We start from the raw sequence: 27,571 nt of genomic DNA, 5'->3' as shown, positions 1-27,571 counted from the left end.
AGTGATCATATAATTTAGGTAGGTTAGTACTATTAACATTATTAATTAATATTTCAGTGTATATTAAAAAGTGATCATATAATTTAGGTAGGTTAGTACTATTAACATTATCAATTAATATTTTAGTGTATATTAAAAAAGTGATCATATAATTTAGGTAGGTTAGTACTATTAACATTATTAATTAATATTTTAGTGTATATTAAAAAAGTGATCATATAATTTAGGTAGGTTAGTACTATTAACATTATTAATTAATATTTTAGTGTATATTAAAAAAGTGATCATATAATTTAGGTAGGTTAGTACTATTAACATTATTAATTAATATTTAAGTGTATATTAAAAAAAGTGATCATATAATTTAGGTAGGTTAGTACTATTAACATTATTAATTAATATTTAAGTGTATATTAAAAAAAAGTGATCATATAATTTAGGTAGGTTAGTACTATTAACATTATTAATTAATATTTTAGTGTATATTAAAAAAAGTGATCATATAATTTAGGTAGGTTAGTACTATTAACATTATTAATTAATATTTTAGTGTATATTAAAAAGTGATCATATAATTTAGGTAGGTTAGTACTATTAAAATTATTAATTAATATTTTAGTGTATATTAAAAAGTGATCATATAATTTAGGTAGGTTAGTAGTATTAACATTATTAATTAATATTTTAGTGTATATTAAAAAGTGATCATATAATTTAGGTAGGTTAGTACTATTAACATTATTAATTAATATTTAAGTGTATATTAAAAAAAGTGATCATATAATTTAGGTAGGTTAGTACTATTAACATTATTAATTAATATTTTAGTGTATATTAAAAAAGTGATCATATAATTTAGGTAGGTTAGTACTATTAACATTATTAATTAATATTTTAGTGTATATTAAAAAAGTGATCATATAATTTAGGTAGGTTAGTACTATTAACATTATTAATTAATATTTCAGTGTATATTAAAAAAGTGATCATATAATTTAGGTAGGTTAGTACTATTAACATTATTAACTAGTTCTAAATTAGATATCTGTGGAATCTCTGTCTTTCCTGATTTCAAATGCCAGGCAAGAACCTGTGGAGAAACAAATTTAGTTTTTCAGTGAAACTGATGTACATTTTTATTTCTTTAAACATTGGTGGACATATCTGCATACTTCCATATTTATTGCAGTGTTTACCATTTGTTTAGTATTCCTCAGTTGTTAATGTTTATTTTGGTTTTCAAGAAATTGCTAATAAAATACTTTTTACATGATTTATAACTTTGTAGTAAAAGTATTTTTAGCCCTTACATTAATATTTTTTAAAAATATTTTATTATTTACAATATGCGGACTGTGAATTTTTAATGTGCTTCTGTTTTTCTATTTTATTAACATCAACTCTTAAATCAAAAGCAAATTTTATCATATATTGTTTAGTGCAACATCTAGATGTAGAATGAAGCATATTATATGCAAAACATTGAACTATTAACACAACATTAAATGACAGAAAGGTACATTTTGATTCATTTAGACCATTTTCTCTGCTAAATTAAGGCAGCCTTTATTCAAATATTTATTAAGCTTTCTCTAATTCTTTTAATGTTCAACCAGTCTGTTAACAGGACCAAATTAAGGTGGAGACTGGTAGAGATGCAGCTCCTTGCCCACTGAAGAAACAACAATGAAATAAACAGATGTGAATTAGAAAAATATATGCATTATGCATGAAAAATAGGTTTGGTATTTAAAGAAAATTCTGAAAACACATGCAGCTTTAATTGTTTGTGATAAGCCTAGATTTATTACAGAAAAAAACCTTACTGAGACATATACACAACTTCAGATGATCCCTTAAATAGAACATTAATGAGCCACTAGAACTGCATATAACACAAAAAAATTAAATTTCTCTGTCAAGTGAGAGTTTCCTCACTTGTCTGTCAGTACTGGATATTGGAGTGGGATTCTGGGAATTCAAATTCTGCACTTTTCAGTACATCGTGTTCTTAATATGAAATACTTTCAGTACATCGTGTTCTTAATATGAAATACTTTCAGTACATCGTGTTCTTAATATGAAATACTTTCAGTACATCGTGTTCTTAACATGAAATATTTTCAGTACATCGTGTTCTTAATATGAAACATTTTCAGTACATCGTGTTCTTAATATGAAATACTTTCAGTACATCATGTTCTTAATATGAAACATTTTCAGTACATCGTGTTCTTTATATGAAACATTTTCATTACATCGTGTTCTTAATATGAAACATTTTCAGTACATCGTGTTCTTAATATGAAACATTTTCAGTACATCGTGTTCTTAATATGAAACATTTTCAGTACATCGTGTTCTTAATATGAAACATTTTCAGTACATCGTGTTCTTAATATGAAACATTTTCAGTACATCGTGTTCTTAATATGAAACATTTTCAGTACATCGTGTTCTTAATATGAAACATTTTCAGTACATCGTGTTCTTAATATGAAACATTTTCAGTACATCGTGTTCTTAATATGAAACATTTTCAGTACATCGTGTTCTTAATATGAAACATTTTCAGTACATCGTGTTCTTAATATGAAACATATTTTCAGTACATCGTGTTCTTAATATGAAACATATTTTCAGTACATCGTGTTCTTAATATGAAACATATTTTCAGTGCATCGTGTTCTTAATATGAAACATTTTCTATTTTTGGATTTTATAATGATTTGAGAAAATAAACATTACTAAAATTTAAAAAATCAATATATAAATTTCATTACATGATTTTCCTTTTGTTAGCTCCCCCCAGAGGCACAGCAGTATTTCTGAGGACTTACAGCATTAGAAATTGGGTTTCAGTACCTGTAGTACACTGAGCACAAATAGATCTTTGTGTACTTTGTGCCTGCCTATAAACAAACCCTTTGTGAGGAGTATTACACCTAAAGGAGACTTAAATTGACTCCATGGAGGAACTGCGAGCTACCATCTCAGTTTCCCAAAAGTGTCAAGAAAATCATTTGTATTACTCATGCTTTCTGTATCACATTTATCAGTGTTTAATACATTTGTGAACAGACTTGAGATCGTCAACTGTCCATTTGAATTAACAGATTCCTCAAAACTATTTTGAAAAATGTCATAATTGTTTTGTTTGTCCATTAATATTATACAAACAACCCATTTACTGCTAGCAGGTAAACTTGTCACTGTATACAGTAAAATTTAGTATGGTAATGCATTACATACATGGGTATGGCTTTAGAAGGGGTCAGATGTGGGGCACTAGCTACTACCTTCATATAGTAATAAAACATAGTATTCTCCCATACTACTATATCAACAGTCATACAGGAAGAATGGTAAAGTCATAAGCATACATGATTATTTCTGGTGCATGAAAGAATAGACTTAAATATCAATATAAATAACTCAAGATTTTAAAGATTCAAAATGTACAAAGATAATAATCCGTGATGACGAGAAAACCCACCTGTAGAGAAAAATATACATGTAAAAACAGCTGGTATAGGTTGAGAAAATTCTATGTAGAGGAACGAACAATGTTTTGAAGGTTGAAACAGTGTTTGCTCCTCTACATAGAATTTTCTCAACTCATACCAGCTGTTTTTACATATATAAAATGTACAAAGGATAAACAAAATTTTTTCATAAACAGGTACCTTCAGAATATACAAATATTACATTAAAGAATAAATAAATGTTCTTTCATGTTAATTTGAAGCCATTCTAAAGAGACAAAAAGGAGTAATTTTGAGTTATTTAGGCTTTTTTTTTGGTGGTTACAAGGTCTGTCAATTTGACCAGATAAAATGTAAGATTTTACTGAGATAAATATTTTTAGGAGGGTTTACAGATTACATGTGACATTTGAGATTTTTTAGATGAATAAACATATTTTTAATCTTAACATGAAATCACTTTGAACATGAACTGGTCATAAAAGAACTTGATATATTCAGGGATCCATCTTCAGTAAAATATCATTAAAAACTTAATTTTTTTGTGTACAGATGACAGATTTTGTGAGGAGACAGAACATTACATGTTATAGTATTAAAACTATATGCAAGTAAAAATGTTCGTGTAGTCAGTCCTTGGGACTGAGTCTATATATTGAGAGAGTTAACCCTTTTGATATGAATAGCTAAAAATTCATATGCCACAGCCTTTATAGTTACATTCAAAATTTAACTAAACTAACTTATTATTATTGTAAAACTATTTCATTGTTTTAGAGTCTACATTGAACTGTTTCACTTCAAACCAAAATGGTGCAGAGCATGAATTATACTCATTGTTGACCTAATTGTATGTTATTTTATGAAACAAAGTACACAACTAGTATAAATGTAGCATATCTGTGCAAACAGTTTTCATGAAAAAATATACATTTCGCAAACTTGTATGCACTCGTGTATGTGTAATTTGTATATGATGAATTTAATTAAGTCTACCAATGTTATTTAACAGTTTCTCTGTAATATTTAATGAAATCTATAAATGTAGTTTACCACTTTGGCTGTAATATTTAATCAAGTCTATAAATGTATTTTACCAGTTTGACTGTAATGTTTACAATTTTGACAATATTGACAATGAATAATATCCATTCACCTGTATAATTTATTTGAGAACTAGTGGTAGAAATTGCTAGTCTAGTTTGCTTGACCTAACCAGTACTTGCTTTCACTGTATAGTTTTACTGCTCTAAATGAGCCATCTTTAATCCAAAGGAAAACAAATGGTTTATTTTTACTTTTAGGTAAGCTGTAGTAAACGTTTTAGACTGATAGCTCATGTGACTTTCTGTATAGACGTGTGCAAACATTTGTTCAAAATTGAGTAGTTTTTGTTCAGTAACTTTGTATGTGTGGCTTATATTTAGGCCAGATTTGCTGTAGATTATGAAGATCTCTCTGTACATGTGCCAAATGTAAGAAAAATATCCATTAAAGGTAAAGTATATTTTTCTATCCAATAAAGTTTCAGTGCAAAGACAAGGAGAAAGAAGTTGGAACAAAAGTGAAAATATAATTTCTTGTGTATGAGAATGTGAAATGAGGATAGAATAGACCTTGTCCACTGAAAGTATGTGATACTCTGGATTACCACAGTATGAGCATAGAATAGACCTTGTCTATTGAAAATATGTGATACTCTGGATTACCACAGTATGAGCATAGAATAGACCTTGTCTACTGAAAATATGTGATACTCTGGAGTACCACAGTCTGAGCATAGAATAGACCTTGTCCACTGAAAGTATGTGATACTCTGGATTACCACAGTATGAGCATAGAATAGACCTTGTCTACTGAAAATATGTGATACTCTGGAGTACCACAGTCTGAGCATAGAATAGACCTTGTCCACTGAAAATATGTGATACTCTGGAGTACCACAGTCTGAGCATAGAATAGACCTTGTCCACTGAAAATATGTGATACTCTGGATTACCACAGTATGAGCATAGAATAGACCTTGCCCACTGAAAATATGTGATACTCTGGAGTACCACAGTCTGAGCATAGAATAGACCTTATCCACTGAAAATATGATACTATGGATTACCACAGTCTGAGCATAGAATAGACCTTGTCCACTGAAAATATGTGATACTCTGGAGTACCACAGTCTGAGCATAGAATAGACCTTGTCCACTGAAAATATGTGATACTCTGGATTACCACAGTCTGAGCATAGAATAGACCTTGTCCACTGAAAATATGAGATACTCTGGAGTACCACAGTCTGAGCACAGAATAGACATTGTCCACTGAAATTATGCGATACTCTGTATTACCACAGTCTGAGCATAGAATAGACCTTGTCCATTGAAAATATGTGATACTCTGGAGTACCACAGTCTGAGGATAGAATAGACCTTGTCCACTGCAAATATGTGATACTCTGGATTACCACAGTTTGAGCATAGAATAGACCTTATCCACTGAAAATATGTGATACCCTGGAGTACCACAGTCTGAGCATAGCATAGACCTTATCTACTGAAAATATATGATACTCTGGGTCTGAGCATAGCATAGACCTTATCCACTGAAAATATGTGATACTTTGGAGTACTACAGTCTGAGCATAGAATAAACCTTGTCCACTGAAAATATGTGATACTCTGGATTACCACAGTCTGAGCATAGAATAGCCCTTGTCCACTGAAAATATGTGATACTCTGGAGTACCACAGTCTGAGTTACGGAAAGTGGAAAACTGATAAACTATCACTCTGGTTAGTAACACACAGTGTGTCGTGTAGGCTGATTTTGTTGCATGACGCAATAATGTGTGTCTTGATATCAAAATACCAATATACATTGTTTCAAATTATTCTTATGCACACATCAAATTGGCCTAATAATAATAATAATTTTGTTACATCGACCAAGCACAACCTAAAAAATTAAAGCATTTAATCGGACAATAATAATTAGAAACTTAACAGAAATATGTTATGAAAATGTATATTTTAAAAATTGACAGTCGAATAAACCATCAAATTTCCTCTGAAACTTTCCTTGATCTGTTTCAGATTGTCAAACCACAAATATACATTTAAAAACACAAAAATGTTATTGTTCTTATATGTGTGCCTCTTTTACAAACTGAACCCTATCTTAAAAAATTCTATATCTGTGCTGTCTGAGTGTGAAGAAATCTTGAAATTCTAGTTAGCTTTTATATCAGATTACTTGTTGTTAATAATTATTACCATTTCCTAACTAATACTAATTTGATGGTAGGTCTAAAGCCTGAATGGCTGTTTTATTTTCCTTAATCTGGCCCTGTTTCTTAGAAACATGAAGCTGTCTTACCTGAAGATAAATTCTTTCCATATAAAAATTAATTTATATTTGTGTCTTACAATTCTCTTGGCCCACCATGACCAGGTGGTTAGGGTACTTGGCTTGCAATCTAGGAGATGCAGGTTTGAATCCCTGCCCCACCAGACATGCTCACCCTTTCAGCAATGAAGGTGTTATAATGTGATGGTCGTAGCCCAACCCTTTCTGACAGTTCAGTGTTCTTTCTAAAGTAAGAAGCCAAAGACTGAACACCATACTTTAAATATGATCTAACAAATCACCTATACAATGACATTATAATCTCCATAGACTTGTATTCAATATTTCTTTAGATATAGCTTTTAATCTTATTTGTCTAGGCTCTAGTAACTGCAAACTGCTTGGATAATATAAGAGATTGACCAACCAGAACAGAGATTTTCTTTCTCTGTAATACTGTTAAGATTATTCCCATCCAAATTGTAATTGAAATTGTGATACATGTATTAAACTTGCATTTATTATAATTGTAAACCATTTATTCACCCAGTACATCAAATTATTCCAATCTTCTTGTGAAATTACAATACCCAAAATTTTAATGTCATCAGCAAATTTAAATAATCTGTTCATATTTTTCATTGGTGTAAATCAAACACATTGAAGGTCTGAGGTACCCCACTTGTGGCATTAATCTACTTTGACTTGAGAAAACCATCTGCATTCTTCCATCCAAAATATTATGTATTCAGTGAGCCAACCCATCTCTCGCCCTTACAGTAACAACGTTTTTAACAAGTGTTGCATGTGGCTCATCAGGTTATTTCTGAAAATCTAGGTACACCAAATCCACATCTGTACTCTCATATAAATATGCAGAAACCTCTTGAACGAATGACCCAACAACAGATTAAATTTTATTAAATGAATTTACATTTCTTTTATCTGGTATTCAAACACGTTTCTTACAACTGATGTGAGGCTAACTGGCCTCTAATTACTGAGAACATTTTTATCTCTTTCCTTGAAGGTAGGAGTGACACTAAGCAACTTTCAATATTTTGGAACTGTTTAAGTAGTAGCAGGTGTCTCTCACACCCATTCCTTAACTTCCTTCAAACCCTGGAGTAAATATTACCTGACCCAGGATATTTATCATTGTTTAAACTTACCAATTCTTTCTTGACAAGTTCAGAATTAATGCTATATTCTTGTTCAACCATCCAACAACCACTGAAGATTATATCTTATATCTTCATTAGTACAATATAATAACCCAGCTATCCCATAATCATTGCATCTGGTATCATACCTTAATGATACTACACCTATCCCAACATTATGGTTACCCTTAATGTATTTAAAGAAATACCATATAGTTTTTATTTTCTAATTTCCCTCTGACCTGCTGTTTTGATCTTGTATAGACCTGAATATCTTCCATCAGTGTATCCAGCTAATTCAGATACCCATTTCACATTGTTCACGAATATCTTCCATCAGTGTATCCAGCTAATTCAGATACCCATTTCACATTGTTCACGAATATCTTCCATCAGTGTATCCAGCTAATTCAGATACCCATTTCACATTGTTCACGAATATCTTCCATCAGTGTATCCAGCTAATTCAGATACCCATTTCACATTGTTCACGAATATCTTCCATCAGTGTATCCAGCTAATTCAGATACCCATTTCACATTGTTCACGAATATCTTCCATCAGTGTATCCAGCTAATTCAGATACCCATTTCACATTGTTCACGAATATCTTCCATCAGTGTATCCAGCTAATTCAGATACCCATTTCACATTGTTCACGAATATCTTCCATCAGTGTATCCAGCTAATTCAGATACCCATTTCACATGAATATCTTCCATCAGTGTATCCAGCTAATTCAGATACCCATTTCACATGAATATCTTCCATCAGTGTATCCAGCTAATTCAGATACCCATTTCACATGAATATCTTCCATCAGTGTATCCAGCTAATTCAGATACCCATTTCACCTGAATATCTTCCATCAGTGTATCCAGCTAATTCAGATACCCATTTCACATGAATATCTTCCATCAGTGTATCCAGCTAATTCAGATACCCATTTCACATGAATATCTTCCATCAGTGTATCCAGCTAATTCAGATACCCATTTCACCTGAATATCTTCCATCAGTGTATCCAGCTAATTCAGATACCCATTTCACATGAATATCTTCCATCAGTGTATCCAGCTAATTCAGATACCCATTTCACATGAATATCTTCCATCAGTGTATCCAGCTAATTCAGATACCCATTTCACATGAATATCTTCCATCAGTGTATCCAGCTAATTCAGATACCCATTTCACATGAATATCTTCCATCAGTGTATCCAGCTAATTCAGATACCCATTTCACATGAATATCTTCCATCAGTGTATCCAGCTAATTCAGATACCCATTTCACATGAATAGCTTCCATCAGTGTATCCAGCTAATTCAGATACCCATTTCACATGAATAGCTTCCATCAGTGTATCCAGCTAATTCAGATACCCATTTCACATGAATATCTTCCATCAGTGTATCCAGCTAATTCAGATACCCATTTCACATGAATATCTTCCATCAGTGTATCCAGCTAATTCAGATACCCATTTCACATGAATATCTTCCATCAGTGTATCCAGCTAATTCAGATACCCATTTCACATGAATATCTTCCATCAGTGTATCCAGCTAATTCAGATACCCATTTCACATGAATATCTTCCATCAGTGTATCCAGCTAATTCAGATACCCATTTCACATGAATATCTTCCATCAGTGTATCCAGCTAATTCAGATACCCATTTCACATGAATATCTTCCATCAGTGTATCCAGCTAATTCAGATACCCATTTCACATGAATATCTTCCATCAGTGTATCCAGCTAATTCAGATACCCATTTCACATGAATATCTTCCATCAGTGTATCCAGCTAATTCAGATACCCATTTCACATGAATATCTTCCATCAGTGTATCCAGCTAATTCAGATATCCATTTCACGTTCGAAACTTTGAGACCAGTAGCTTATTATTCCTTATTTTTATATGCAGAAAAACATCAAATCTAATTAGAAATGATCATCTGGACCCATATGTTCTCCAGTCTCCATCCTATCAATAATTTCTTTGTTAATAGTTAACAATAAATGTAAAATAATATTGTTCTTTGTAGCTTCTGTAAACAATTATTGAAGAAAACCATCCTGACCAGTTTTTAAAAATATGCCTCCCTTGAGACTTCACTCTAACAATTCCTAATCATTGTGCTTCATATTATTTCATAATTATAATCTTGCTAACATTTGAATGTTGTTAATAAATCTAGTATCTTATTTGTTACTGTTGGCAGCTGTTATAATGTTTCCTTACCTTCATATACTGGTCAGCTGTGGAGTACTTTTATATTTGTTTTTTTTTCTGTTACATTTTAATTTTTCAAATACCTGTACACAGTTCTCAGCCTTGGGCTCCAGTTCATCTATACTAACTTCCAGACTCTGTAAGAATTGATCTTCTAAGTACCCTTCATCACAGCCCATGGTGGCATTTGGTCTTCTGAAAAGGAATGGAATGGAGACAGCAAAACCTGCCATGTCTACAGCAAACTTTCTAGCCCGATCTTTGTTACCTGATACATAATAATATCACTTATTTAGAAAGTTTTATTATCACTCATTTAGAAAGTTTTATTATTTTTATCCTTGCTTTGGTTGAAGCTGTTAGAAAGTTTATAAAAACAATTTCCTATAATGATGGCTATATTAATTCAGATGACCACAGTTGAATGCTATTGTCAAATACCATAACTTTCTTTGTAAAAAACACTTTTGTGAAGGACAGTAGGGTCAGTCTCAGATTACACTTTCCATAAGCTCTTCACTTTAAACAGAATTTGGTGTCAAAGACCATGTTTAAGCAAATTAAATGCACAAATGTTTATGTAATATAGAGGTGTAACCTCTTGGGTATGACAGAGAAGAGGATAACATGAACATTCATTTCATTCTTTATTGATTCTAGAAATACTGCTGTATAGTAAGGTATTCATTCTCTTATATCTACATTTTCTGGGATTCTGGCCGTACATTTCAATCTTTTCATCTTTTGTATTACTGTCACTACATTTAACTAACCCTAACTTGATCTTACTTTGTTTCACTGTTCATTTTGTGACGATCACAAAGCTCGAGAAATAGCGTTATTAACATAATGTGTACAATATCGTAACTTTAATACAAGCTTCTGTTCGGGAACATATCGGGTCTGGTTCAGTGCTGTAACAAATTCCATTCTTAATAAGCAGCCTCCTTCGTGAATTCTCCAATTGCGTTTTCTCTCACCCTGTATTCTGTAATTTAGTTTTCTCTCACCTTGTATTCTCTAACTTAGTTTTCACTCACCTTGTATTCTCTTAGTTTTCTCTCACCCTGTATTCTGTAACTTAGTTTTCTCTCTCCTTTTATTCTGTAACTTAATTTTCTCTCAACATGATTTCTGTGATTTAGTTTTCTCTCACCCTGTATTCTGCAATTTAGTTTTCTCTCACCCTGTATTCTGTAATTTAGTTTTGTCTCACCCTGTATTCTGTAATTTAGTTTTCTCTCACCCTGTATTCTGTAATTTAGTTTTGTCTCACCCTGTATTCTGTAATTTAGTTTTTTCTCACCCTGTATTCTGTAACTTAGTTTTCTCTCACCCTGTATTCTGTAATTTAGTTTTCTCTCACCTTGTATTCTGTAATTTAGTTTTCTCTCACCCTGTATTCTGTAATTTAGTTTTCTCTCACCCTGTATTCTGTAATTTAGTTTTCTCTCACCTTGTATTCTGTAATTTAGTTTTCTCTCACCCTGTATTCTGTAACTTAGTTTTCTCTCACCTTTTATTCTGTAACTTAATTTTCTCTCACCATGATTTCTGTGATTTAGTTTTCTCTCACCATGATTTCTGTAATTTACTTTTCTCTCACCATGATTTCTGTAATTTAGTTTTCTCTCACCTTGTGTTCTGTAATTTAGTTTTCTCTCACTCTGTATTCTGTAATTTAGTTTTCTCTCACCCTGTATTCTGTAATTTAGTTTTCTCTCACCCTGTATTCTGTAACTTAGTTTTCTCTCACCTTGTAATCTGTAATTTAGTTTTCTCTCACCATTCATTTTCTAACTTAATTTTTTCTCACCTTGTATTCTCTTAGTTTTCTCTCACCTTGTATTCTCTAACTTAGTTTCTTTCACCCTGTATTCTGTAATTTAGTTTTCTCTCACCCTGTTTTCTGTAATTTAGTTTTCTCTCACCTTGTATTCTCTAACTTAGTTTCTCTCACCCTGTATTCTGTAATTTAGTTTTCTCTCACCTTGTATTCTGTAACTTAATTTTCTCTCACAATGATTTCTGTAATTTAGTTTTCTCTCACCTTGTATTCTCTAACTTAGTTTTCACTCACCTTGTATTCTGTAATTTAGTTTTCTCTCACCTGGTTATCTCTTAGTTTTCTCTCACAATGATTTCTGTGATTTTAGTTTTCTCTCACCATGATTTCTGTAATTTAGTTTTCTCTCACCTTGTATTCTGTAATTTAGTTTTCTCTTACCTGGTTATCTCTTAGTTTTCTCTCACCATAATTTCTGTGATTTAGTTTTCTCTCACCTTGTATTCTGTAATTTAGTTTTCTCTCACCCTGTATTCTGTAATTTAGTTTTCTCTCACCTTGTATTCTGTAATTTAGTTTTCTCTCACCCTGTATTCTGTAATTTAGTTTTCTCTCACCCTGTATTCTGTAACTTAGTTTTCTCTCACCTTTTATTCTGTAACTTAATTTTCTCTCACCACGATTTCTGTGATTTAGTTTTCTCTCACCATGATTTCTGTAATTTAGTTTTCTCTCACCATGATTTCTGTAATTTAGTTTTCTCTCACCTTGTATTCTGTAATTTAGTTTTCTCTCACCCTGTATTCTGTAACTTAGTTTTCTCTCACCATGATTTCTGTGATTTAGTTTTCTCTCAACATGATTTCTGTGATTTAGTTTTCTCTCACCTTGTATTCTGTAATTTAGTTTTCTCTCACCTTGTATTCTGTAATTTAGTTTTCTCTCACTCTGTATTCTGTAATTTAGTTTTCTCTCACCCTCTATTCTGTAATTTAGTTTTCTCTCACCCTCTATTCTGTAATTTAGTTTTCTCTCACCTTGTATTCTGTAATTTAGTTTTCTCTCACCCTGTATTCTGTAACTTAGTTTTCTCTCACCTTGTAATCTGTAATTTAGTTTTCTCTCACCATTTATTTTGTAACTTAATTTTTTCTCACCTTGTATTCTCTTAGTTTTCTCTCACCTTGTATTCTCTAACTTAGTTTCTTTCACCCTGTATTCTGTAATTTAGTTTTCTCTCACCCTGTTTTCTGTAATTTAGTTTTCTCTTACCTTGTATTCTGTAATTCAGTTTTCTCTCACCTTGTATTCTCTAACTTAGTTTCTCTCACCCTCTATTCTGTAATTTAGTTTTCTCTCACCCTCTATTCTGTAATTTAGTTTTCTCTCACCTTGTATTCTGTAATTTAGTTTTCTCTCACCTTGTATTCTGTAATTTAGTTTTCTCTCACTCTGTATTCTGTAATTTAGTTTTCTCTCACCCTCTATTCTGTAATTTAGTTTTCTCTCACCCTCTATTCTGTAATTTAGTTTTCTCTCACCCTCTATTCTGTAATTTAGTTTTCTCTCACCTTGTATTCTGTAATTTAGTTTTCTCTCACCCTGTATTCTGTAATTTAGTTTTCTCTCACCCTGTATTCTGTAATTTAGTTTTCTCTCACCTTGTATTCTGTAATTTAGTTTTCTCTCACCCTGTATTCTGTAATTTAGTTTTCTCTCACCCTGTATTCTGTAACTTAGTTTTCTCTCACCTTTTATTCTGTAACTTAATTTTCTCTCACCACGATTTCTGTGATTTAGTTTTCTCTCACCATGATTTCTGTAATTTAGTTTTCTCTCACCATGATTTCTGTAATTTAGTTTTCTCTCACCTTGTATTCTGTAATTTAGTTTTCTCTCACCCTGTATTCTGTAACTTAGTTTTCTCTCACCATGATTTCTGTGATTTAGTTTTCTCTCAACATGATTTCTGTGATTTAGTTTTCTCTCACCTTGTATTCTGTAATTTAGTTTTCTCTCACCTTGTATTCTGTAATTTAGTTTTCTCTCACTCTGTATTCTGTAATTTAGTTTTCTCTCACCCTCTATTCTGTAATTTAGTTTTCTCTCACCCTCTATTCTGTAATTTAGTTTTCTCTCACCTTGTATTCTGTAATTTAGTTTTCTCTCACCCTGTATTCTGTAACTTAGTTTTCTCTCACCTTGTAATCTGTAATTTAGTTTTCTCTCACCATTTATTTTGTAACTTAATTTTTTCTCACCTTGTATTCTCTTAGTTTTCTCTCACCTTGTATTCTCTAACTTAGTTTCTTTCACCCTGTATTCTGTAATTTAGTTTTCTCTCACCCTGTTTTCTGTAATTTAGTTTTCTCTTACCTTGTATTCTGTAATTCAGTTTTCTCTCACCTTGTATTCTCTAACTTAGTTTCTCTCACCCTGTATTCTGTAATTTAGTTTTCTCTCACCATAATTTCTGTGATTTAGTTTTCTCTCACCCTGTATTCTGTAATTTAGTTTTATCTCACCTAGTAATCTGTAATTTAGTTTTCTCTCACCATTTATTTTGTAACATAATTTTCTCTCACCTTGTATTCTCTAACTTAGTTTTCTCTCACCCTGTATTCTGTAATTTAGTTTTCTTTCACCCTGTATTCTGTAATTTAGTTTTCTCTCACCTTGTATTCTGTAACTTAATTTTCTCTCACAATGATTTCTGTAATTTAGTTTTCTCTCACCTTGTATTCTCTAACTTAGTTTTCACTCACCTTGTATTCTGTAATTTAGTTTTCTCTCACCTGGTTATCTCTTAGTTTTCTCTCACAATGATTTCTGTGATTTTAGTTTTCTCTCACCATGATTTCTGTAATTTAGTTTTCTCTCACCTTGTATTCTGTAATTTAGTTTTCTCTTACCTGGTTATCTCTTAGTTTTCTCTCACCATAATTTCTGTGATTTAGTTTTCTCTCACCTTGTATTCTGTAATTTAGTTTTCTCTCACCCTGTATTCTGTAATTTAGTTTTCTCTCACCTTGTATTCTGTAATTTAGTTTTCTCTCACCCTGTATTCTGTAATTTAGTTTTCTCTCACCCTGTATTCTGTAACTTAGTTTTCTCTCACCTTTTATTCTGTAACTTAATTTTTCTCTCACCACGATTTCTGTGATTTAGTTTTCTCTCACCATGATTTCTGTAATTTAGTTTTCTCTCACCATGATTTCTGTAATTTAGTTTTCTCTCACCTTGTATTCTGTAATTTAGTTTTCTCTCACCCTGTATTCTGTAACTTAGTTTTCTCTCACCATGATTTCTGTGATTTAGTTTTCTCTCAACATGATTTCTGTGATTTAGTTTTCTCTCACCTTGTATTCTGTAATTTAGTTTTCTCTCACCTTGTATTCTGTAATTTAGTTTTCTCTCACTCTGTATTCTGTAATTTAGTTTTCTCTCACCCTCTATTCTGTAATTTAGTTTTCTCTCACCCTCTATTCTGTAATTTAGTTTTCTCTCACCTTGTATTCTGTAATTTAGTTTTCTCTCACCCTGTATTCTGTAACTTAGTTTTCTCTCACCTTGTAATCTGTAATTTAGTTTTCTCTCACCATTTATTTTGTAACTTAATTTTTTCTCACCTTGTATTCTCTTAGTTTTCTCTCACCTTGTATTCTCTAACTTAGTTTCTTTCACCCTGTATTCTGTAATTTAGTTTTCTCTCACCCTGTTTTCTGTAATTTAGTTTTCTCTTACCTTGTATTCTGTAATTCAGTTTTCTCTCACCTTGTATTCTCTAACTTAGTTTCTCTCACCCTGTATTCTGTAATTTAGTTTTCTCTCACCATAATTTCTGTGATTTAGTTTTCTCTCACCCTGTATTCTGTAATTTAGTTTTATCTCACCTAGTAATCTGTAATTTAGTTTTCTCTCACCATTTATTTTGTAACATAATTTTCTCTCACCTTGTATTCTCTAACTTAGTTTTCTCTCACCCTGTATTCTGTAATTTAGTTTTCTTTCACCCTGTATTCTGTAATTTAGTTTTCTTTCACCCTGTATTCTGTAATTTAGTTTTCTTTCACCCTGTATTTTGTAATTTAGTTTTCTCTCACCCTATATTCTGTAATTTAGTTTTCTCTCACCTTGTATTCTGTAATTTAGTTTTCTCTCACCCTGTATTCTGTAACTTAGTTTTCTCTCACCTTTTATTCTGTAATTTAATTTTCTCTCACCATGATTTCTGTGATTTAGTTTTCTCTCACCATGATTTCTGTAATTTAGTTTTCTCTCACCTTGTATTCTGTAATTTAGTTTTCTCTCACCTGGTATTCTCTTAGTTTTCTCTCACCATGATTTCTGTGATTTAGTTTTCTCTCACCATGATTTCTGTGATTTAGTTTTCTCTCACCTGGTATTCTTATAGTTTTCTCTCACAATGATTTCTATGATTTTAGTTTTCTCTCACCATGATTTCTGTGATTTAGTTTTATCTCACCTAGTAATCTGTAATTTAGTTTTCTCTCACCATTTATTTTGTAACTTAATTTTCTCTCACCTTGTATTCTCTAACTTAGTTTTCTCTCACCCTGTATTCTGTAATTTAGTTTTCTTTCACCCTATATTCTGTAATTTAGTTTTCTTTCACCCTGTATTTTGTAATTTAGTTTTCTCTCAACCTATATTCTGTAATTTAGTTTTCTTTCACCTTGTATTCTGTAATTTAGTTTTCTCTCACCCTGTATTCTGTAACTTAGTTTTCTCTCACCTTTTATTCTGTAACTTAATTTTCTCTCACCATGATTTCTGTAATTTAGTTTTCTCTCACCTTGTATTCTGTAATTTAGTTTTCTCTCACCTTGTATTCTGTAATTTAGTTTTCTCTCACCTGGTATTCTCTTAGTTTTCTCTCACAATGATTTCTCTGATTTTAGTTTTCTCTCACCCTGTATTCTGTAACTTAGTTTTCTCTCACCATGATTTCTGTGATTTAGTTTTCTCTCACCATGATTTCTGTGATTTAGTTTTCTTTCACCTTGTATTCTCTAATTTAGTTTTCTCTCACCCTTTATTCTGTAATTTAGTTTTTTCTCACCCTGTATTCTGTAACTTAGTTTTCTCTCACCTTGTAATCTGTAATTCAGTTTTCTCTCACCAATTATTTTGTAACTTAATTTTTTCTCACCTTGTATTCTCTTAGTTTTCTCTCACCTGGTATTCTCTTAGTTTTCTCTCACCATGATTTCTGTGATTTAGTTTTCTCTCACCATGATTTCTGTGATTTAGTTTTCTCTCACCTTGTATTCTTGCTTCCCTGGATTAGGTATGTTAGTAATCTCTTTTAACTTCTGGGTGGATTTGTAGAGTTCTTGGACAACATGACCTGACTGTGTCAGTGGTAGCAGTAGTTATGTGTGTTCTGGTGCTGTTTACATAGCTTTACACCATCTTTTTGAGGTTGGTGGTTCTTCTCTTTTGATACTGTAACTGGTGTGTTTAGGCTTTGCTATTTACTGATACAAATATCATTGCTCAGAAATGGCTCTGTGTTCCACCATAAATATCGTTGGTGTCATGCACTGTGAACTAGTTGTGTGTTCTCAGAGAAACAGATGTGTAGATGTTACAGGTGGTGCTTATGAGACTGCAATCCCTTCCTCAGCAACATTCCTCTGTAATGCTATTTGCATATTATTATCAAAAGCAGTTAATTTCTGTAATAGCTTTTAGTATGTAACATTTAAAATATCTGTAAAAAAAAATCATAAACTAGAGGGCTTGATAATTTTACAGAGAACTGTATTTCAGTCTATATTACTCTGTCTTCTTATGGGAACTCTTGACATCTAAAACAGTAGATTGAACTATGATTGGAGAATACTTACCTTTAAAACCATCATGAAAGCCAGTTACAATTCCATTCTGTACGATTGGAGACCCAATGGCATATGTTCTTGAGGCAAAGCCAACAGGCCAAACTGACACTTTCTTGGTCCACCTTATCTAGAAGTAAAATAGTATCACAGTTTTTTGATTGGTTTCAACAATAATTAGGTTGTTGGTTTGGTATTTATTATAAACTAGAGTTGGAAGTTTGTTTATGATTTTTAAATGCCAGAAGACAGAAAAGTGGTTGAAATTTCAGGATAGGTTTAGCCTAATTGATAATATAGCTGGATGTGGTTTGAAGAATATGTGTGGCTGAATAAACTACACTTTTGAACATGTTATATAACCATAGTCTAGTTTATTATTATTGTAGGTAGTCTGGTATAACTGTGGTCATGGTGACTTCACATGTGGAATGTGGTAGAAGAAAATTTTAATCAAAATCAGAACACCTGTTTATTACAAAGTTATGACTAGCTAACCTCACACCTGTTGTTATTACAAAACTGTCAGCTGCTAACCTCATCAAAAAGCCGAAGGTCATAAGCATTATCGTCATCCGCAAAGAACACTACCCCTTCTTTTGTGTTCTCCCGCAGCCACTTGAGGGCGACTTTACGATTTGTGATGCCTCTGCCAGGCCTTCCAGTACCGCTACACTCAACTTGTTTGTCTCCCGTTGCAAGCTGCGTGTAGGCAATGCCAGTTCTTGTCAAAAGATGGCGCAGTCGTTCGGTCGGTTTCGGAGCATCTTCCACCACAATCCAGTGTATGTTGGAAACCAGCTTTAGAGTTTGTGACAGCCGGATTAACTCTGGCTGCTGCACAGGCCGATTGTAAGTAGGTGTTATAACAAATATCGTTGGGAGCTTCGGTCCTTGTTCCAGTACCAGTAGAGCTGGGAAAGAATAGTTGAGTATAATAGGAGAGTTATTGTAGGTCGAAACTATTACTGTCGTGTGAAAAATATATAATTATCTAGTTTTTATGTTATGAGATGAGTCATGGAGAAGCAATCACTTCACCGTATCTTTGTTTCCTTAGAAACTTTATTTTTACAGTAGGGTGATTTACATCCCAAAGTTAAATATACAGTGAAAAATAAACGATATAATTGTCTCTTATCTTTATGTATAAGCTCTTATTCTTGTTAATTAAACACACATTAGTTTGAAAATGAGTATCTGGACCTCACCTTTATAAGAGATGAAAAAGAATATTATTAGAGGCGAACACAAAACAAGTGTTTTTAACATTAGTCTGACATGTTCTTCTCTCTCACACTGCTGCCCTCTACAGTGAAGAAAATAAAACGTTGAAGGTTGATAATTAATGAAAGCAAGATTTCAAAAAATCAAAACTTTCTCACAAAATTGTTTTGTATTTATTAAATCTACACTTGTTCCAAACAAAATTGTTTTGTATTTATTAAATCTACACTTGTTCCAAATAAAATTGTTTTGTATTTATTAAATCTACACTTGTTCCAAAATCTACTAATAAATTTTTCATCAAACACAAAACACAACAAAGCTGCAACATTGTACATTTTTCACAACTAGCGCAGTTAGTGAAGGAATCAAAGCCGAAACCTTACGTGGTCAAGTCAAAGTACATTAATCGTCCATCTCCTAACAAACCAAAAATGAGACATCAACACTAGTTGCTACAAGGAAATGTATGTAATGATTACTAACACTAATTTAAACTGTATAAAACCAGAAGTCAGAGTCACTAGTCGAGACCTGGCATGGCCAGGTGGTTAAGATGCTCGACCTGTAATTCTGAGGTTCGCGAGTTCAAATCCCAATCACACCAAACATGCTCGCCCTTTCAGCCATGGGGCATTATAATGTAATGGACACTCCCACTATTCCTTGGTAAAAAGAGTAGCCCAAGAGTAGACGATGGGTGGTGATGATTAGTTGCCTTTCCTCTAGAATTACACTGTTAAATTGGGGAGCGATAGCGCAGACAGCCCTTGTGTAGCTTTGCGCGAAATTCAAAAACTAACCTGTAGACTACTTGAGTACAATTTCCAGTTAATAACAGTTACTATGTACTAAAGAAGTACAACTTCCAGTTAATCACAGTTACTATGTATTACACGTGCACAACTTCCAGTTAACAACAGTTACTATGTACTATACAAGCACAACTTCCAGTTAACAACAGTTACTATGTACTATACAAGCACAACTTCCAGTTAATAACAGTTACTGTGTATTACACGTGTGCAACTTCCAGTTAATAACAGTTACAATGTACTATACAAGTACAACTTCCAGTTAATAACAGTTACTGTGTATTACACGTGTGCAACTTCCAGTTAATAACAGTTACTATGTACTATACAAGTACAACTTCCAGTTAATAACAGTTACTGTGTATTACACGTGCACAACTTCCAATTAATAACAGTTACTATGTACTATACAAGTACAACTTCCAGTTACAGTTACTATGTACTATACAACTTCCAGTTAATAACAGTTACTATGTGCTATACAAGTACAACTTCCAGTTAATCACAGTTACTATGTACTATACAAGTACAACTTCCAGTTAATAACAGTTACTATGCACTATACCAGTACAACTTCCAGTTAATAACAGTTACTGTGTATTACACGTGCACAACTTCCAATTAATAACAGTTACTATGTACTATACAAGTACAACTTCCAGTTAATAACAGTTACTATGTACTATACAACTTCCAGTTAATAACAGTTACTATGTACTATACAAGTACAACTTCCAGTTAATAACAGTTACTATGTACTATACCAGTACAACTTCCAGTTAATAACAGTTACAATGTAATACACATGCACAACTTCCAGTTAATAACAGTTACTATGTACTATACCAGTACAACTTCCAGTTAATCACAGTTACTATGCACTATACAAGTACAACTTCCAGTTAATCACAGTTACTATGCACTATACAAGTACAACTTCCAGTTAATAACAGTTACTATGTACTATACAACTTCCAGTTAATAACAGTTACTATGTACTATACAAGTACAACTTCCAGTTAATCACAGTTACTATGCACTATACAAGTACAACTTCCAGTTAATAACAGTTACTATGTACTATACCAGTACAACTTCCAGTTAATAACAGTTACAATGTAATACACATGCACAACTTCCAGTTAATAACAGTTACTATGTACTATACCAGTACAACTTCCAGTTAATCACAGTTACTATGCACTATACAAGTACAACTTCCAGTTAATCACAGTTACTATGCACTATACAAGTACAACTTCCAGTTAATAACAGTTACTATGTACTATACCAGTACAACTTCCAGTTAATAACAGTTACAATGTAATACACATGCACAACTTCCAGTTAATAACAGTTACTATGTACTATACCAGTACAACTTCCAGTTAATCACGGTTACTATGTACTATACAAGTACAACTTGTGGCTTACCACGATTATTAGTTGTGTGCGTGTAAGACTAATTACCTTCAAGTAAATTGTGTAGTAAAACAAAAAATGATGGTTCACTAGTCATTTAGGTATAAGTGGACACTGGCAATCTTGCATAATTAATCACGTTACCCTCGAATAACCTTGATGTTACTCTAACTGACCCTATTGTCAAAACGTTTACATTTCAAGACTTTCCACCACAATTTCTATTTCGTGACTATAAAATCTCGGCATTTTACATAAAAGAACAAATGTATTGCTAAACTGTATTGATGACAGGCTACCAGTCGCTCACTGAAAGTACTGATCAACCAACTAATACATCCATAACTGTTAAGAAAGAACCTCCCTGTTTCCTCTGGTATGTAGTGACTTGTAGTTTTTGTAGGAAGCGTCGCAGTCAGAATTAAACCTAAGAAAGGGATATAGTGACTTGTAGTTTTTGAAGGAACTGTCGCAGGTAGAATTAAACCTAAGAAAGGTATATAGTGACTTGTACTTTTTGAAGGAAGTGTCGTAGGCATAATTAAACCTAAAAATTGGAATTAGTGACTTGTAGTTTTTGTAGGAAGCGTCGCAGTCAGAATTAAACCTAAGAAAGGGATATAGTGACTTGTAGTTTTTGTAGGAAGCGTCGCAGTCAGAATTAAACCTAAGAAAGGGATATAGTGACTTGTAGTTTTTGAAGGAACTGTCACAGGTAGAATTAAACCTAAGAAAGGTATATAGTGACTTGTACTTTTTGAAGGAAGTGTCGTAGGCATAATTAAACCTAAAAATTGGAATTAGTGACTTGTAGTTTTTGTAGGAAGTGTTGCAGGCAGAATTAAACCTAATAAAGGGATATAGTGACTTGTAGTTTTTGAAGGAACTGCGCAAGTAGAACTAAACCTAAGAAAGGTATATAGTGACATGTACTTTTTGAAGGAAGTGTCGTAGGCATAATTAAACCTAAAAATTGGAATTAGTGACTTGTAGTTTTTGTAGGAAGCGTTGCAGGCAGAATTAAACCTAATAAAGGGATATAGAGGTATTTTTCTGAGCGAAATGGGCTAAGACAAACTGCCCAGTCACCTTTGTCCCAATTTTGACTTTGTGTGAATCTTCCATATATCTCCAGAAAGGCATCCATCTCGTCTTCTCGTTATCAAATTTAACCATTTAAGGTCAGCTGGCCCTGACTGACTCAATGTCTTTCTATCAGTTGAACTTTGCACTTTGGTTCTTGTCTTCTCTGTTTCCAGTCTTTTTTCCTCTCTCTACTTTTAGTATTTCTTCTCTTTATTGGCCTTGTTGTTGTTTAACAAACTCTCGTATGTTGTTATCTTTCAGCCAAGGTTGCTCATTTCTGTCGCTATATCCACTTATCAAAGTCACTCGACATGATTATATAATATTTATGTGTGTCTTACCACCACTACGACTGTATCTACACATAGATCTGTTCATCGCTTGTTTACGTCTCTTCCAGCACTGTTTACCTCTTTATAACTATAATCGTTGCTATTTCTTCATTATTAGAATTTTGTAGGTATGAATGTGCGAGGTTCTTTACAGCACGTGCCTGTGACGATAAATTTAACAAACAGCACACAGTACAATTGTCTTAAAATAATATATATTAAAACAAGTGTCCGTTATACAGTAAATCACCACAGTTGTATCCAGAGCTTTCAAAAATCGTCTCTTCTTATCAAAAGTTTACACAAGTTTGTTCAGTTACTTCGAGACACAACCGTAATCTGAGGGTGGCGGGTTCGAATCCCCGTCACACCAAACATGCTCGCTCTTTCAGCCGTGGGGGCGTTATAATGTTACGGTCAATCCCACTATTCGTTGGTAAAAGAGTAGCCCAAGAGTTGGCGGTGGGTGGTGATGACTAGCTGCTTTCCATCTAGTCTTACAGTGCTAAATTAGGGACGGCTAATGCAGATAGCCCTTGTGTTGCTTTGCGCGAACTTCAAAACAAACCAAACCAATCAGGACACAACTAACAAGACAATTTATTTTTCTCAACTCTGATGCTATAATACAATTTCCAATAATTTCACTCAAAAAAGTGTGCTACTTATACACTCCTTACGGTCAAAACTCACGTACAATCCTGCTCTGTCAAAAAGTGTGCTACTTGTACACTCCTTACGGTCAAAACTCACGTACAATCCTGCTCTGTCTAAGTAACTGACTATTTTTGTCTTACTTAAATTAAATTTTGTACGCATATTGATAGCCTGACCGAGGCCTAGAACTTTATAAACACTACGTGATATTATGATGTAATATCATTATGCAAGCACCAAATCAAAATAATGAAATTCCACAACGCATGATTCGTACATAGTTAGGTAAACACCTGTCATAAACTACCCTTTTCAAACATCATTAAACATAACACTCGTGTATATGTGACACTACAGAAGAGATACAATTAATTGTTTCATCTAAGAAAGATATACAGTAACTTGTACATATTTTATGGTGTAAGTATCTCTCGTAACAAGATACGACATTTTTTGATAGATTGTTTGGGCAAACAATTCATGGTGAAACTTTGTAGAATGGACGGCAACTCCCTCTTATGGATACGGTGACTTATATTTTTTAGAAAAGGTCACAAAGATAAGTTTTCTATATAAAGCTTATAAAGAGAAAAAGGTTTTTATTACCTTAATTCGTGATTTGTCCCACATACAAAGATAAGTTTTCTATATAAAGCTTATAAAGATGAAAAGGTTTTCATTACCTTAATTCGTGATTTGTCCCACATACAAAGATAAGTTTTCTATATAAAGCTTATAAAGATGAAAAGGTTTTCATTACCTTAATTCGTGATTTGTCCCACATACAAAGATAAGTTTTCTATATAAAGCTTATAAAGATGAAAAGGTTTTCATTACCTTTATTCGTGATTTGTCCCACTTACAAAGATAAGTTTTCTATATAAAGCTTATAAAGATAAAAAGGTTTTCATTACCTTGATTCGTGATTTGTCCCACTTATAAAGATAAAAAGGTTTTTATTACCTTGATTTGTGATTTGTCCCACTTATAAAGATAAAAAGGTTTTCATTACCTTGATTCGTAATTTGTCCCACTTACAAAGATAAGTTTTCTATATAAAGCTTATAAAGATAAAGATAAAAAGGTTTTCATTACCTTGATTCGTGATTTGTGCCACTTATAAAGATAAAAAGGTTTTTATTACCTTGATTTCTGATTTGTCCCACTTATAAAGATAAAAAGGTTTTTATTACCTTGATTTGTGATTTGTGCCACTTATAAAGATAAAAAGGTTTTTATTACCTTGATTTCTGATTTGTCCCACTTATAAAGATAAAAAGGTTTTTATTACCTTGATTTGTGATTTGTCCCACATACAAAGATAAGTTTTCTATATAAAGCTTATAAAGATTAAAAGGTTTTCATTACGTTGATTCGTGATTTGTCCCACTTATAAAGATAAAAAGGTTTTTATTATCTTGATTCGTGATTTGTCCCACTTACAAAGATAAGTTTTCTATATAAAGCTTATAAAGATAAAAAGGTTTTCATAATCTTGATTCGTGATTTGTTCCACTTACAAAGATAAGTTTTCTATATAAAGCTTATAAAGATTAAAAGGTTTTCATAATCTCGATTTGTGATTTGTTCCACTTACAAAGATAAGTTTTCTATATAAAGATAAAAAGTTTTCATTACCTTGATTCGTGATTTGTCCCACTTACATTTTTTTTTTCACAAACACTGTGAGGTTCCTCGTGCGACACGTGGCACTCGAGCTTTAGTTGGATATGTAAGTGCGTCAGGGTGTTATTATACATCTGTTACTAGACTGAACAGCTGCAGTAACTTGCTCCAACAGAAATAGCTAGTTTTGTCTTGTTATTGGTGAACCTCTTCCATCTGGGAAATCATCACCAGTCACTAAATGTGAGATGTTGTAACATACTTCCTGAAGATGTAACTTCTGACTATCAGTTAGAAACTGTGTTTTCTAAAGACATTTACTCAACTAACTCAAATTAGCTACTGTGTTTCTCATTTTTTTAGTTTCTTTCTTCTGATCAGCTGTGTGTTCATCCTTTAGGCCTCATTCTAGTATACATCAATATTATCAGTTATATGTATTATCTGTAGGCGTAACTGTAGTGTACATTTTATAAAGGTGAATTTTCAACAAATTTAATAATTGCCTTAGAAACTGTACTTTGGTTAGATATAATTCCTGTGTGGTTGCCATATTTTTAAACACTTTAGTTTTTGAGTAACAATGAAACAAAATATGCGGGTCCTCGAACTGAAGTTCCTCTCGGTCGTTCGGCTGTTTCCGTGATGTTTTACAACTATGACGTAATAGTTGCCAAACATGCTTTGTTGCGTGCCGACCATTTTATTTCTTTCAGTGCTGGTGTTTTATGTAAATCTATCGGTGCTTTTTTCGGATTACATACTTTGTAAGATTATTTTTTGTCTTTATATTTCCACTTTATGTTTGTTTTATGATAACATGGTTTACTGCGTCGCTAATGGTTGTAAGAACGGTTCGGCATCGGGCAAAAGTTTCTTTTCGCTTCCGTGCAAGGAGAATGAACCGGCAAGGTGGCGACAGTGGGTGCAGATGGTCAATAGGAAGAACTGGACTTTTCCACACCATGCAAAGCTTTGTCAAGATCACTTTGAAAGCTCATGTTTTGTGTCGGATCCCACTGTTTTGGATTCCGTGGATTTCAAGCCAGGCAGGTTGAGACTGAAAAACCATCGGCAGTAGACAGGATCGTTCCCACCATCTTTCCTCGTGTAGAACTGAGGTCTGATCTCAGCCTGCAGCGTACAGGTTCCACCCCTCTGAAGCCATCCCTTGTCATTATGAAAAGAACAAATTTAAAGGTATGTGTGCAGTACATAGCGATAAACAATAACTAGTATAATATAATAATTTAAAAAGTACACATTTTTAAAGAATGTAACTAGACATACACATTTCATATTAATGAGTGTGTTTTGTATTTGTGACACCTGAAAGTCAGTAAAAACCTTGATTTCCTAGTCTAGACAGTGGACAAATCTATCCCAAATAGAGTATATTCCAAGTTTAAAGCTGGTAGATCATTCTGTAGATGTTTTTGTATCATTTTTACATTTGGAAACATTTGAAGAATACCATTTTTCAAATTTAACATTTCAAGATAAATTGAAATAAGACTATGTCTTGAACATGTTGAAGTAATCAAGTACATGTTATGTATTTAAAAAAAAAAAAAACATTGTAGACTTGCAAACAATCACATATAAACTCCATAACATATTTTCATAACTCATCATAATAAAATTAATCTTAACACAGTACTTTGACATTGTCATATTAAATGTAAATCTCATAAACCTCATAAAGCACGTTGTTTTAATATGTAATCTTATTTCTTCAGTATCACTCACAGTTCCGCTACTCTCGCTCGTGGAACTGTCCTCATCACTAAAACTTGTCAGATCTGTGTCAAAAGTAACTGTTATAGGTTCGTTCAGAGTAGGTTCGAATTGATATGGTGCTACTCAACACTGTTCAGAACACAAAGTCAAAACAGATTCCGCCTCTGTTTCTCTGTATGTACTGACCATGTTTATTTACATTCAACGCACTGGCGTTGGCGATTTGTTTGGCAACTATTACGTCATAGTACTTTTCCTAACGGCAAACGTAAAAACTAAAACGTTCGGATTGCCACAAGGAAAGGGCTCTTTCTTCACCAAGTTCTGTTTCATTTATTAACACATGTTTTATAAAAAATGTGAACCTGCAAAATTAATCAGTATGAGTTGTTCCTTTGACTGCAAAGTTTTCTTTTTTCTGTAAAAATTCACCTTTAAGTCAGTTGGTTGTATATTCTGTATGTATAACTGTAATGTACATATTCTTCTGATAAGTTCATATTATATTGGCCCAACTGCAGTATATACTCTTCTTACCAGTTATATTCACGTTATTTCGGCCCAACAGTAGGGTATATCAGTTTGACCCGTTGTATGATCAATACCGAAGACTGACTATAGTATACACCTGTGTCACCAGTTGTTTGTACATTTTCTACTGTAAATCAGTTTCATAAGTTATATTCATTCTTTAGGCCTGGTTGTAGTGTATATCGTTTTGACCCATTCTGTGGAGTCGCCAATTACTTTCTTCAGTGAATAGTTTAAATAAAGGAGAAACACGGAG

General features: G+C 32.7%; 1 protein-coding gene across 1 annotated transcript; it reads right to left on the bottom strand.

Moving 5' to 3' along the window:
• Window positions 1–782: 782 nt before the first annotated feature.
• LOC143226881 (galactosylgalactosylxylosylprotein 3-beta-glucuronosyltransferase 3-like) lies at window positions 783–25,132 on the bottom strand. The gene is made up of 6 exons (XM_076458412.1): window positions 25,057–25,132; window positions 19,091–19,188; window positions 18,417–18,793; window positions 17,892–18,009; window positions 10,316–10,500; window positions 783–1,090 (listed from the first exon to the last, which is right to left on the bottom strand). The coding sequence occupies exons 2-6, from the start codon at window positions 19,149–19,151 to the stop codon at window positions 965–967; spliced, it is 867 nt and encodes a 288-aa protein (XP_076314527.1). The 5' UTR covers window positions 19,152–19,188; window positions 25,057–25,132; the 3' UTR covers window positions 783–964.
• Window positions 25,133–27,571: the final 2,439 nt, after the last annotated feature.

The sequence above is a fragment of the Tachypleus tridentatus genome, chromosome 9 (assembly GCF_004210375.1).
Source record: "Tachypleus tridentatus isolate NWPU-2018 chromosome 9, ASM421037v1, whole genome shotgun sequence".
Lineage (NCBI taxonomy): Eukaryota > Metazoa > Arthropoda > Merostomata > Xiphosura > Limulidae > Tachypleus > Tachypleus tridentatus.
This window is presented reverse-complemented; position numbering and strand designations above follow the sequence as displayed.